Source organism: Bubalus kerabau, chromosome 17, assembly GCF_029407905.1.
Source record: "Bubalus kerabau isolate K-KA32 ecotype Philippines breed swamp buffalo chromosome 17, PCC_UOA_SB_1v2, whole genome shotgun sequence".
Taxonomy (NCBI): domain Eukaryota; kingdom Metazoa; phylum Chordata; class Mammalia; order Artiodactyla; family Bovidae; genus Bubalus; species Bubalus kerabau.
The window spans coordinates 5905828-5918305 of NC_073640.1; the positions used below are offsets into that span (position 1 = coordinate 5905828).

Here is a 12478-nt window from a genome sequence, read left to right on the forward strand (position 1 = left end):
CAGCAGAATCCATTACTTGGCAGAAAGATGAGAAACCACCAAAGTTCTAGATTCAAAGGGCAGGGCTGAAGTTTCAAGACTCATTCTCAAAACAGACAAATTAAATGAAAATGTATCTCCTCAGATTTCCTGTGCCACAACAACCCCAAACGTTACGTGTTTCCTATGTGTTCACATGCATGTGTCATTAGATGGAGCTGCTACCTCACCTGTACTGGACTTCGCACCAGTAAGAAACAAACATGTGTTATGCTACTGACGTCCTGGGTTTATTTGTTACCCCAGCATAGCCAAGTCTAGCCTTACTATTACATCAATTTAACTGAGAGGAATTTCAGAATAAGAGAAAATATGGGAGGTTATCAACAAAAAGAAAAATTTCCTAGAAGGATGAATTTCCACAAAACGGCTGCTCCACAGAACAGCTGATCCAGCAATTCACTTTATTTCTTCATTTAAAATAAATATTTTGACCACACCAGCCACCTTACAGGATCTCCGTTCCCCGTTCAGAGATCGAATGCAGGACACAGCAGGGACAGCCTCACATCCTAACCACTAGGCTGCCAGGGAACTCTCATGACCCCACAATGTAAAAAGTTCCACATCAAGGCACAGCATTATGAAAGTTCAGAAGGCTAGTGATGAGAGAAGATACAAATCATGTGCCCCCAAATTACAGGGGAAGTAAAAGAAGCCTTTATGCAAAGTATGTTTTGTTTTCTTATTTTACCACAATATGAACAATATGTTTCTGCCAGCAATCTAAGACAACTGAGTGGACATTATCTAAAAAAGCAACCTAGATGCAGGCCCTGTGTTACATGTGAGACACAGAAAAAGATGTAACATGGTCTCTGCCTTGACTGGCTCACAGTCCACTGGGATAGCCAATCATGAAAACAAGTCATAACAAAATGTGATATATGGTAAGTGCCATAAAGCAAGCAAAGAAAAAAGGATAAGCTGTGGGGAAAAAAGGAAAAAGTATCTCTATAAATTTATTACTGTCAAAGTCTTATTCATATTCACTAGGGAAAAAAGTTCTATAAACTGGAATATTTCTCAGGGACTCTGGTAAAGGACACAAAGGAATAACAAGCAGACTACTGTACATTGAGGCTATGTCTAGAAGAACTCCAGTTTTAACAAGCAATGAGAAGAGATTTGCAGGAATTCCCTGGAGGTCCAGGGGTTAGGATTCAGTGCTCTCACTGTCAAGGCCTGAGGTCAGTCCCTGTTCAAGAAACTAAGAGCCCGCGATCCATGGGGGCAGCCAGAAAAAAAAAAAGAAGGGTGGGGGGAGCTATCAAAATGTCTTCAAGTAAGAGAACAGTTAAATTACAGACCACTTCTAATATACAAGAGGGATCCCTGTCAGGAAAAGGCCCACCAATACCAACAGCTAATTCAAGTGCTATCAGCAGAAATTCCATCTTAACTTCATTTTCACTTAATCAGAACTTCCTGAAAAGTCTTTATTTAGCAGAAACTTTCCATGACTGGCCTCTTCCAAAAGGTGAATCATTTAGGAAAGTCTGAGGTAACTGGCTCAGCTGGTTATATGATAAGGAAGGGTAAAAAAAATCACTGTTTTTCCTCATTCCCAGTGTTAATGAGCTACACATTTTTCAATGGATAAAAACTGAAACAAAATGGTAAAAACTCAAAATTTAGCATTTAAAACATATTAGGAAAAAACTAAACACTAATCTTTGCTAACACTACTTTATGCTTATACTTATAAATTCTTGCCAGTCATTATAGCTCTTTCTCACATTTTTCTAAGATGTAGTAATGCTCTTAATTGATACAAAGACAGAAAGAGCAGAATAATGACATCAGGAGATTAAAAGATATGCTCAAATCCATTTACCAAGTTTGCATCAAATAAAATTCAGGCCCTCCAAATTCTTACATAATGTTCTTTATAATACATATAATTTAATTATAAATACTTTAAGTTTAAAAAAATGCTACCAACATGCCAATTATTATCAGAATTTTTGTTTAGGAAGAAAAAATTCCAGAGAACTTTCCCTTAGCATGTTATATGTCTCTGCAATATATATGTTTAAACAAATAAGCATATATACTACCTTTGAATATAAAATATATATATATATGTGAATATGTATATTTATTGGAAAAAAAAACTGTTTCCTTATTCATATTTGTTTCTTTGATAGACACTGGGCTCCCTCTTCTGACAAATGACAGAAACAGCAGGCTCCCTGGATACTCATCCAGTATTTAAAATCATGATGCATTTGCTTAAAAAATGAAATAGGGGAAAAAAATTTTTTTAAAGAAAATTTGTGTTTACTATATTTATAAGTATTAATAAATCGACAAAATTTAATTTGATTAGGAAATTTAATGATTTTTCATAACAACAGTTATTCACCAGCTTTTCTTACTCTGTCAAGTCAATGGTAGAGTTATAATAAATCTTTCTCAGATATCCTGTATGACACGTGGGAAATAATGCAAGACAAGAAAGATTTCCAAAAATTTAAAACCTATATTCCTAATGATATATTAAATTTTCTGTATTTTTTGTAGGACTTCCAAACTTTAGAGGCTCACCACCAGTGTTCTACTACCCTCTGCTGGACAACTCAATAGTTCCCAGTGGATTTCTGGCAGCAAAATACATTCTTAATTCACATCAAGATTTATTTAACGGATCCCAAAAAGGATTATGGCTTCCCCGGTGGCTCAGAGGTTAAAGCGTCTGCCTGCAATGTGGGAGACCTAGGTTCGATCCCTGGGTCGGGAAGATCCCCTGGAGAAGGAAATGGCAACCCACTCCAGTATTCTTGTCTGGAGAATCCCATGGACGGAGGAGCCTGGTGGGCTACAGTTCCACAGGGTCGCAAAGAGTCGGACGCGACTGAGCGACTTCACTTTCACTTTCAAAAAGGATTATGAGGGAAAAGACTGTGTCTGTAATGGAGAATCCCTGTAGATATCACCTCAGCGGTCCAACTCCTCAGCGCCAGTGCCGGGTGGAATGATAAGATGCGCTGAGGAGGGTAAGTCATCATCAGTGCAGTATTTTTGTCTAAAGGGATTAACATGAAGCTGACCATGAGGTAACAATGCACCCACCAAAACTGAGAGACATTCTGCCACACAGATGGGCTCTTAACACGAAATGCAGAGGGTAATCCTGGACTGAATTTGGGACTGGACAAGAAATACAGATATTAAGAACATTTTGGAATAACTATGGAACGATCTGACTAGAATTGTACATAGAGCTACCAAAAACGTGAGCTGCAAACTACCTAACAAAAGATAGGTACAAAAATTTTGAGTATTTAAAAACTCGCCTAGAAATTTGATAATGTCACAATACTCAAGATATGAATGCTGAACTCACAGCATTAAACAGAACATACACCAATTATTGCAAAGTACTCACATGTGATATTACTGTATTAGTCATGTGCAGTTAGACCATACTACAGTGAGAAAGTTTAGGGTTATTTTCTCAATTAAAACCCCAAAATGTGATAAAATGTAAGCATTTCTCTTTACAAATTGTTACTTTTATAATCATTTTAATTTTTAATCATGTGACTTTAAAATTTATTTTTTAATAACTAAGAAAGTAAAACTGTTATTATTTTTTAATCCTAATTTGCTGATGGCAAAAAAAACCCACACTGTATGTCTCTACAAAAAAAAAAAAACTTTTTTTAATATCTTTTCTGAATGCAGGAGAAGTAATAAACCACGTGATGATAACACGTGGTTATTAAGTGACTTCAAAGAAATGAAGGGCAACTGAGGGGAAGCTGATTTTACTCCATGAGCCCTCACACACTGGGCTTGGGTTTTGATCATACAGGGCTAAAACCACGGTGAGTTCTTTGCAGACATGTTTTAGCTAGTAAAGCAACAAATTCACAAAAACTTCTGCAGCATTTACATATAAAACATGAAGAAATAAACTCAAAATCAAAAGAATTATTTGGAAGAAACACTACTAAATTCAAAGGTCAATAGAAACAGATACAAAATTCCATTCATTAGCATTGTGGCCAAAAGGGAAAGAAGTACTTTCTGTTGCTAAAGTAAACAGAATAAACCATTTCCAGGACATTAATAAAAGACCATATCAATGATGTTTGCTTGGAAATCTTGGTGAATCTGTGACAAAGAAGGTAGTTCAAGTTTAACTTTCCAATGACACCATGGCTTGAGGTATTTGGGATCTAGCTTATGATAAACTATGACAAAGTTAGCAAAGTGTTTCTTCAATGCAATTTGAAGAATGACAAATTACTGCTGATATGAAAATTATTTTAATATCTGTGATTTAAACATGAGGGTGGTATTAAAAAGTCTTTTTTTAAAATCAGTTTCTTGTTAACAAACATTAACTGATCTGTATAATAAAAGTAGGATCATATGACAACAGATAAGATTCGAAGTGTAAGTATTTGTAAGAATAAGTTCCAATGACACAGCTGCAGGACAGGGAAACAGTTTAGATTAAGGAGACTGTGCTAGAACATAAATCAACACACTGCTTCCTTCGCTGAGAAAAATCTTAATACAAAACAAAAAACCCCACTATTCTGAGCACAGTAGGAAAACCTGTGAATCATGTAAAGCTAATGCATTAAATTTAAAAGACTGTATCTGATAAACTGAAAGCTGGTCATAAATGTGGATATATTATATATGCTGAGGTACAATGGTTATGAAGAAAGTGCCGTAAGAATGAACTACAGAAAAAATTTAGCACTTCTAAAAGAGAAACAATCACCATATGGTCCCCAGTTCTAAAGATCTCAATTAAATAGTAAAACATGCTTATCTGTCTGCTTTGTTCAGTGTTTTTTTTATGCTTTGTTTTAGTTTTTTTGAGGGTTGGGGGGTTGTGGCAGGAACCTCGAAGGATCTTAAGTTTCTTGACCAGGAATTGAACCTGGGCCCTCAGCCGTGAAAACAGAGTCCTAATCATTTGATCATTAGGGAATTCCCACTTTGGTGTTTTCAACAATCTTAGTACTTTCATACAGGGATGAGACTGAACATATTTTTCAGAAGCAAATAAATAATAAGAGCAAAAGTGAAAAATAAAAGCCTGAAGAACAGTCCCTACAAATTAACATGTTTGATAGAATATTTTGAATTGTACTTTCCATAAAAAAAAAAATCCACACATAGAGAATTCATGCATCCAGAATCCCTTTTTCCCATTGAAATATAACTTAAATTATAAAAAATTTAATTATAACTTGACAGGATAAATGACTGGAACTGCCTACTGATGAAGTATGGAAGATGAAATCGGAAAACACAGTTATTACTAAACATTTCATGAGGGACCTAAATCAAATCATTACTCTCTATGCCTTAAACTTATATAGTGCTGTATATAAATTATTTTCTCAATAAAACTGCAAGAAAAAAAAGAGTTATTAATGACTTCATTTGGAAAAAGTAAAAATGAAAATCCTGAACTTAATGAGACTGCCTTAAAATCCACACGTCCATCTCCATTAACTTTACATTATTGCAGATTATTATTTAAACTATCTGCAGTGAAGGACTTTGACATAAAATTTTCAACCTGTTGCAGAACAGTATTATTGTAAAACACAATCAAAAGAAATTATTAGAAAAATAAATTTAACCAATACAATATTGTGAAGTTAAAAAATTAAATTAAATTAAATTAAAAAAGAAAAATAAATTTAAAAGAGATACAATACAGCCTTTTGAGATGGATTTCTTTATGATGAATATTATTTTTAAAAAAATTAAAAAGAAGACAAGGAAGAACACCAACACAGAAACAGTAATTTACAAATACATTATCCTCTAGGAGTAGGGCTGTCACCAATCCCACTTAGACTAGATAATTAACGAGAAATAAGCTATTTTGACACATTAAAAACTGCAAAAATTAATATAAATAGTACTTTTTCAAAGTATGTGTCTAGAGTTAAGTATTAAGAACTGATACTCTACTCTTAGTTTCTTGTTTCAATTATATAATTAAAGTGGATTCCTTTCATCAATCACTTACACTTACGCTTTCAATGACCAATATGTAGAGTTACTGGGAATTCCCTGGTGGTCCAGCGGTTAGGACTCAGCACTTTTGGCACTGAGGTCGGGGTTTCAACCCCTTGTCCAGGAACTGAGATCTCACAAGTTTTTTGGGGGTACAGCCAAGGGAAAAAAAAAAGAGTATAGTAGTATAACTCTTTTCCTTTTCTTATTTATGTTCATTTTGATTGTATATACTGAAATGTAACTTTATATCTGCATGTTAAATCTCATTGTTAAAAGTGTGAGCTTGCATTTTGTATCTTTTTAACATACTTTTCTAATAATTCCTTTTGTTGTATTTTAGGAAAGTACTGGTCTGCAACAGGCTGAATATTTAAAATCAGGATCCTTCACTAGAGTGAGTTGAGAGAATAATCTGTATTAATGTGAAATCTACTGGATGTGAGAGTTACACTGAGTCACCATGGAAAATATCTTTGTTCTTAGGAAACAGGAATGAAGTATTTAAGAGTGAAGTGTCATGAGACCTACAATTCTTAAAAGGTTCAGCCAAAATAAAAAGAGAGAAATACAGATACAGATGGTGGAGAAACAGGCAAAACATTTACAGGTGGTGAATCAGTATGACAGGCATATGGATGTTCATTGTAATACTATTCTTAGAACACTTCTGTAAGTGTAAAATTTTTGAGAAGAAAAAAGGAGGAAAAAAAAATTAAAAATAACACAAAAAGAGTGGAAATATCTATGTACATGTGCTGAGTACTCAAGTCGCTTCAGTTGTATCCGACTCTTTGTGACCCCATGGACTGTAGCCTGCCAGGATCATCTGGTCCGTGGGATTCTCCAGGCCAACATAATGGAGTGGGTTGCCTTGCCCTTCTCCAGGAAATATATATATGTGTAACTTAATTCATAGCAGAAAGTAACACAACATTGTAAATCAACTGTATTCCAATTAAAAAAATAGCCACAACCACCATCAACAAAAAAATAATACAAGTTTTCCTTCACATCATTTATAAAACAATGCCAAAACTTTTTCCAAGATATATTTTCATTAAATGAAACAACTGTTGGAAATTATATATTATTCAAGAACATCAACTTTAAGGAAAATAACATTACTGATTGGCAGGCAATTCATTTGTTCTCCTCTAGCTCTAAATTCAGAGAAGGCAATGGCACCCCACTCTAGTACTTTTGCCTGGAAAATCCCACATACGGAGGAGCCTGGTAGGCTGCAGTCCATGGGGTCGCTAGAGTAGGACACAACTGAGCGACTTCACTTTCACTTTTCACTTTCATGCACTGGAGACGGAAATGGCAACCCACTCCAGTGTTCTTGCCTGAAGAATCCCAGGGACGGGGAAGCCTGGTGGGCTGCCATCTATGGGGTTGCACAGAGTCGGACACGACTGAAGCGACTTAGCAGCAGCAGCAGCAGCAGCAGCAGCAGCAGCAGCAGCAGCAGCTCTAAATTACAAATCCACTGTTTTCATATTAAATTTTTTAAAAATGGCAAAGAGGAAAATTCTAGGCATGTGGCTCTCATCCAAAACAACCCAAGTATTAAGCCTGTACTGTTTTGCTAAACTAGTAACAAATCTATGAATCAATTGAAAAAAATAACAGAGATGAGGAAACAGCATCAGAATCAAACTTCTCTCCTAGTACTTTAAACTGTCAGCGGATTTCAAACGTTTTATTGGGGCTTATACTTCAAAGTCAGGGAAAGTACTGAAGGGAGAAAGAGCCCAGACGCAAAGCACGGCGGTGAGTAAGTGGAAGCAAACAGCGCTCACAGTTTGTTGTTTCCGTTCAGCCAATCACTCCATGCTGCCCCAAAACTACATTACCACACATGAAAGGACATTCTCCTGCTCCCTGATGATTAATGGAGCCACTGTTTTCCTTGAGTTCAAATATAACTCATCCAAAATATTAAGATAGGTTGGAAAGAGGACAGATGTCTAACATCATTTAGAAAGATGTTCCTTTTTAGGGGCTTGCCTCCCTGGTAGTCCAGAGGTTAAGAATCACCGTGCAATGCAAGGGACACCGGTCCGATCCCTGATCTAGAAGGATTTCACATGCCTAGGGGCAGCTAAGCCTGTGCATCACAGCTAATGAGCCCGCACTCTGGAGCCCACGCTCCAAAACCAGAGATGCCACAATGAGAAGCCCAAGCACCGCACAAGAGAAAGCTCACATGTAGCAACGAAGACCCAGCGCAGCAAAAAAATAAATAAAATATATATTAAAAGAAAAATGTTTCTTTTAAAAAGAACTAATTTGGGGGGGAAAAAAAAAAGAACTAAGTTTGAAGTTTGTGAATCTCATCTTACCTGACTTCTTCACCAGCAAAATCAAACACCTTTGTAATTTTAACTTTTTCTGTTTCTTTAGGTTTCTCTAGCCTTTCTGCTTTGACCAAATGACTTGAACTTGTCTCTTCAGTCTCCTCTCCTGTCTATGAAAAAAAAAGTGTAATAAATTTCACATTAGGATGAAAACTAAAAGATCCACCCGAATATATTGTTCCCGGATAGTCTTAACACGTGTTTCATCTCTAAACACTTAAATACTCACTGAATTGATATGATTAGAAAAGCTTATGTTTTCTCCCACAGGGAATGCTTTGCTTTTCACTTAGCAGAGCTACTATTAAAAAGCAGCTAATCAGATTTCTGCTGTAAGCCTCAAATCTCGGTTTGTAAATTTTCTGGGAAATTTCCAAGAAGCATTCATCCTATTCACCAGTTAACTTACTTTAACGTGTGTACTTGGGGGCACTTTTGATTTTGGGCCTACATCATTCAGGAAGCTGGCCCATAGTTCATCCTCCTTCTTTTTCCTGGCATCCTCTGACTCAACGCCTTTTTGCTGCCCTGGTGCTGCATCTTCCTCCTCAACACTACTTCCTCCGGATTCCTCATTGGCATCCTCTTCGTCCTCTTCTAGTGAGAGGCCACCTTGTTTTCTCTTCCTAGTCACCAACAGTAAGAAGGAAGAAGAAAGATAAGACAAACAGGCAAAATAATTTCAGTTATTCTTTCCTGAATTCCAAACATGTTGGAAACTTCAGAAAACTTTTAAATAGGGACGACTGATTTAAAGGACTACTTACCTCACTGTGTGACATGGTGAGTGGGAGAGGTTAAGCTGAGATTTTAGGGAAGAAAAAAAGAACTGAGCTCTTAGAGTTACCATTTTCCAAAAACACTTAGAATTAAAATCTACTCTTCTACTTCTGAATTAGGACTAGCTAGTCTCACCAAGAAAACACCGAAAATCACCTCAATCAAAAAGAGGGCTCTAAGAATATATATATGCCAGATACTTTTAAAAGTCACTCCATTTAGAGAACAGATATTGAAGAGAGCCTCAGACTTAGTCACACTGTTTCTTTCTCGAGTTCTGAGGGAATGGGGAGTAGAGAATCCATGTTTCTTCCAACTTTCTGAAGATATGAAAGCTGGAATACAGAAAAACTCAAGGACAAAAGAATTGAGCCAAGACTTAAAAGAGCAAACTGTTTCCTAAGACTATTCTGACTTCAAGTGAATCATCTAATACTCAAAATTCTTCTACAATCTGCTTTTTGCTTCACTGCCCAGGAAGACAGAAACACCAATCAAAAAGAATAAAAGACTTCTATTGAAAGACTCCCTTATCTGAGTTAAGTAACTTGTGAGAACTTTCATACTTTTTTGTTGGGAGTGCAATTTAGTACCAGGCTTATAGAAGGTAATTTGCCTATACCATTATATATATATATTTTACTACATATAACCCTGGGTCAAACACTTCTACTTCTCCATGATCTTATAAATATACAAGGGTACAAAGACAAAGAATATTCATTGTAGTCTTATTTGCTGTAGTAAAGATAAGGACAATCTAAAGGTCTCTCAAGGAATGTTTAAACAGAGTAGAGTCTATCCATAAAATGCAACACAATGCAGTTACCAAAAAGAAAAAGGTACAGCTAAATGTACTGCTGTAGCATCATCACCAAGGTGTGAAATAAGGAAAGTGACAAAAGATACGCAGACTACACTACTATTCATACTTTTTTTTAGAGTAGGAGGTACAGGGTATTCTCTACTGGTTCACTGTTAGGACTCCCCGCTTCTACTGCAGGGAGCATGAATCCAATCCCTGGTCAGGGAACTAAGATCCCACAAGCTGTGTGGCAAAAAAAAATTTAAAAAGTAGGAAATACAAAATACACACTTATATATATACATAGAATGAGGGGCTTCCCAGGTGGCTCGGTGGTAAAGAATCGCCTGCCAGTGCAGGAGACACAGGAGACTGGAATGCAATCCCTGGGTCAATAAAGATTCCCCTGGAGGAGGAAATGGCAAACCCACTCCAGTATTTTTGCCTGGAAAATCCCACAGACAGAAGAGCCTAGCCGACTACAGTCCATGGGGTTGTGAGGAGTTGGACATGACTTAGCAACTGAACATGGCACGCACAGAGAATTATTTCTGGCAATGTAATTCTTCTGAGACAAAGCAATAAGAAATAGGAATGGGATACATATTTTTTCTAGTAATTGAGCTTTTCTTTTCTCTTTTTGGCCAACCAATAGCTTGTAGAATCTTAGTTCCCCAACCAGGGACTGAATCAGGCCCTGGCACTGGATGCATGGAGTCCTAACCCCTGGACCACCAGGGGATACCCCAGTTTTGCATTTTAAATCAGGTACACATATTACCTATTAATTTTTTTTAATTAAAGTTCAAAAATTATTAAAGCTTACCAGAGAATAAGAATTTAATCCTAAAAGGTCACCAAATATTTCCCTCAATGAGAAAAACGTTAGAGACTGGCAGCAAGAAATCTGTCATCAGACCAATGCCAGCAATCTGGATGGCTGTGTCAACAGCCCCTGACTTCTAAGGGCCTTGAGGGCAGCATCACCTGGCCAGAACGCTCTCAGCCTTTCTTTTTGTCCCTTTGGTTTTCTGTGTCTCCTCTTCGCCAACCACTTCATCTTCCTTCACTAATTCATTTATATCATCTTCACTATACTCTCCACCTGAAATAACATAACACAGTGGTCAGACAGGAATAAAGGTTTTCACATGAAGATGACACATTTTCATTATGAAAAACTAGTACTTTCCTTTGTTCTTCACCAGACTAAAATATTTTCTGAGAGCTGTCCTCCCTGTTCCTGAAGACTAGGATAAGTTCCCCTACTCCAGGCCTCCAGGAGAGTCCATTAACTCACTCTACTTATATTTGCAATTTCTGCTATGCTCCACCCACCATGAGGACATGGATCAGCATGTCTTTACAACTATATGCTGAATGAATAGAAATTCCAAATCTACTACTGTCACTTTTCAAAGAAGAAACTGATGTTTCTACCTCATCATGGATATCTTTCAAAAGTAACCAAAAGTATCTTCTCTTATCAATAACAGAGGTTTAGAAAGAGGCTTAAAAACTTCAGGTTAGACAGAAAAAACAAATATGTCAATTTCCCATCTTCAGACACTGACATTCAGGGTCCCCAACAAAAGTGCTCTTTGGATGACTAGTCTGATCACTTTCTGTGGGTACCAGTCAACAAATCCTGTACACACAGAGATTCAATCAATTTTTTTCTTTTTTATTTCACATAAGCTTTACTGCAAGTGTAACATACCAAAAAGCACACAAGCTAATGCACAGGTCACTGAAATTATGCAAACTGAACACTCCTGTTTAACTAGACCCAACTGAAGCAGAACATGAACAGCTTTGCAGAAGTCCCTTGTGCCCTACTGCAATCACTAGCTACCAGCCACATCCCCCAAAGAACCATTATCCTGAACTCTAATGAAATAGATTAGTTTTATCTGTTTTTGAGCCTTAAGCAGACGCCTACATTATGAACTCTTGCATCCTGCTTCTTTCACTCAACATTTTATTTGTAAGTCACCTTGCCTGGAGAATTCCAAGGACGGAGGCTACAGTACATGGGGTCGCAAAGAGTCAGACACGACTGAGCAACTAACTCTTTTATTTCACTTTGTATGGAGGTATAGCTTATTCATTGTCATCCCTAAATATTATTTCATTATATGACTATACCACAAGTTATTTACCCATTCCTGTATTGATGGATATTTGGTTTGGGGCTGTTACAAAGAGTGGTATTTTGAACATTCCTCCAGATCCATTTAATTATTAAAGGTTTAATGTACAGTGAACTAGGACCACCAAACAACTGAGGAAAGTCTCTAATATCAAAGGCAAGACTAAAAACAGAAAGGAATTCAGAGGACACAAAACTAGGGAAAAAAATTTTTATAATTAATATCCATATAGTAATAAGATACTTGCACTCACAAAACAAGAACATGATGCTATTTAAAAGTTTTCGAACAACAAAGAGAGTTATTAAAAATTAAAAATATTCAAGGGTCACATCTTG

General features: G+C 36.6%; 1 protein-coding gene across 5 annotated transcripts in view; it reads right to left on the bottom strand.

The window, feature by feature from the left end:
- Positions 1-12478, bottom strand: part of CFDP1 (craniofacial development protein 1) — a 105702-nt gene that overhangs the window by 90188 nt on the left and 3036 nt on the right. For all 5 annotated transcript variants that reach the window (XR_008704512.1, XM_055554043.1, XM_055554047.1 and 2 more), the window contains exons 2-4: positions 10975-11092; positions 8812-9028; positions 8388-8512 (exon numbers count right to left, since the gene is read on the bottom strand). Coding sequence is in view for 4 of the 5 variants with exons in the window: in XM_055554043.1 (XP_055410018.1) it covers positions 8388-8512; positions 8812-9028; positions 10975-11092 (460 nt within the window). In the remaining variant the exon portion in view is untranslated. The remainder of the gene's footprint in view (positions 1-8387; positions 8513-8811; positions 9029-10974; positions 11093-12478) is intronic.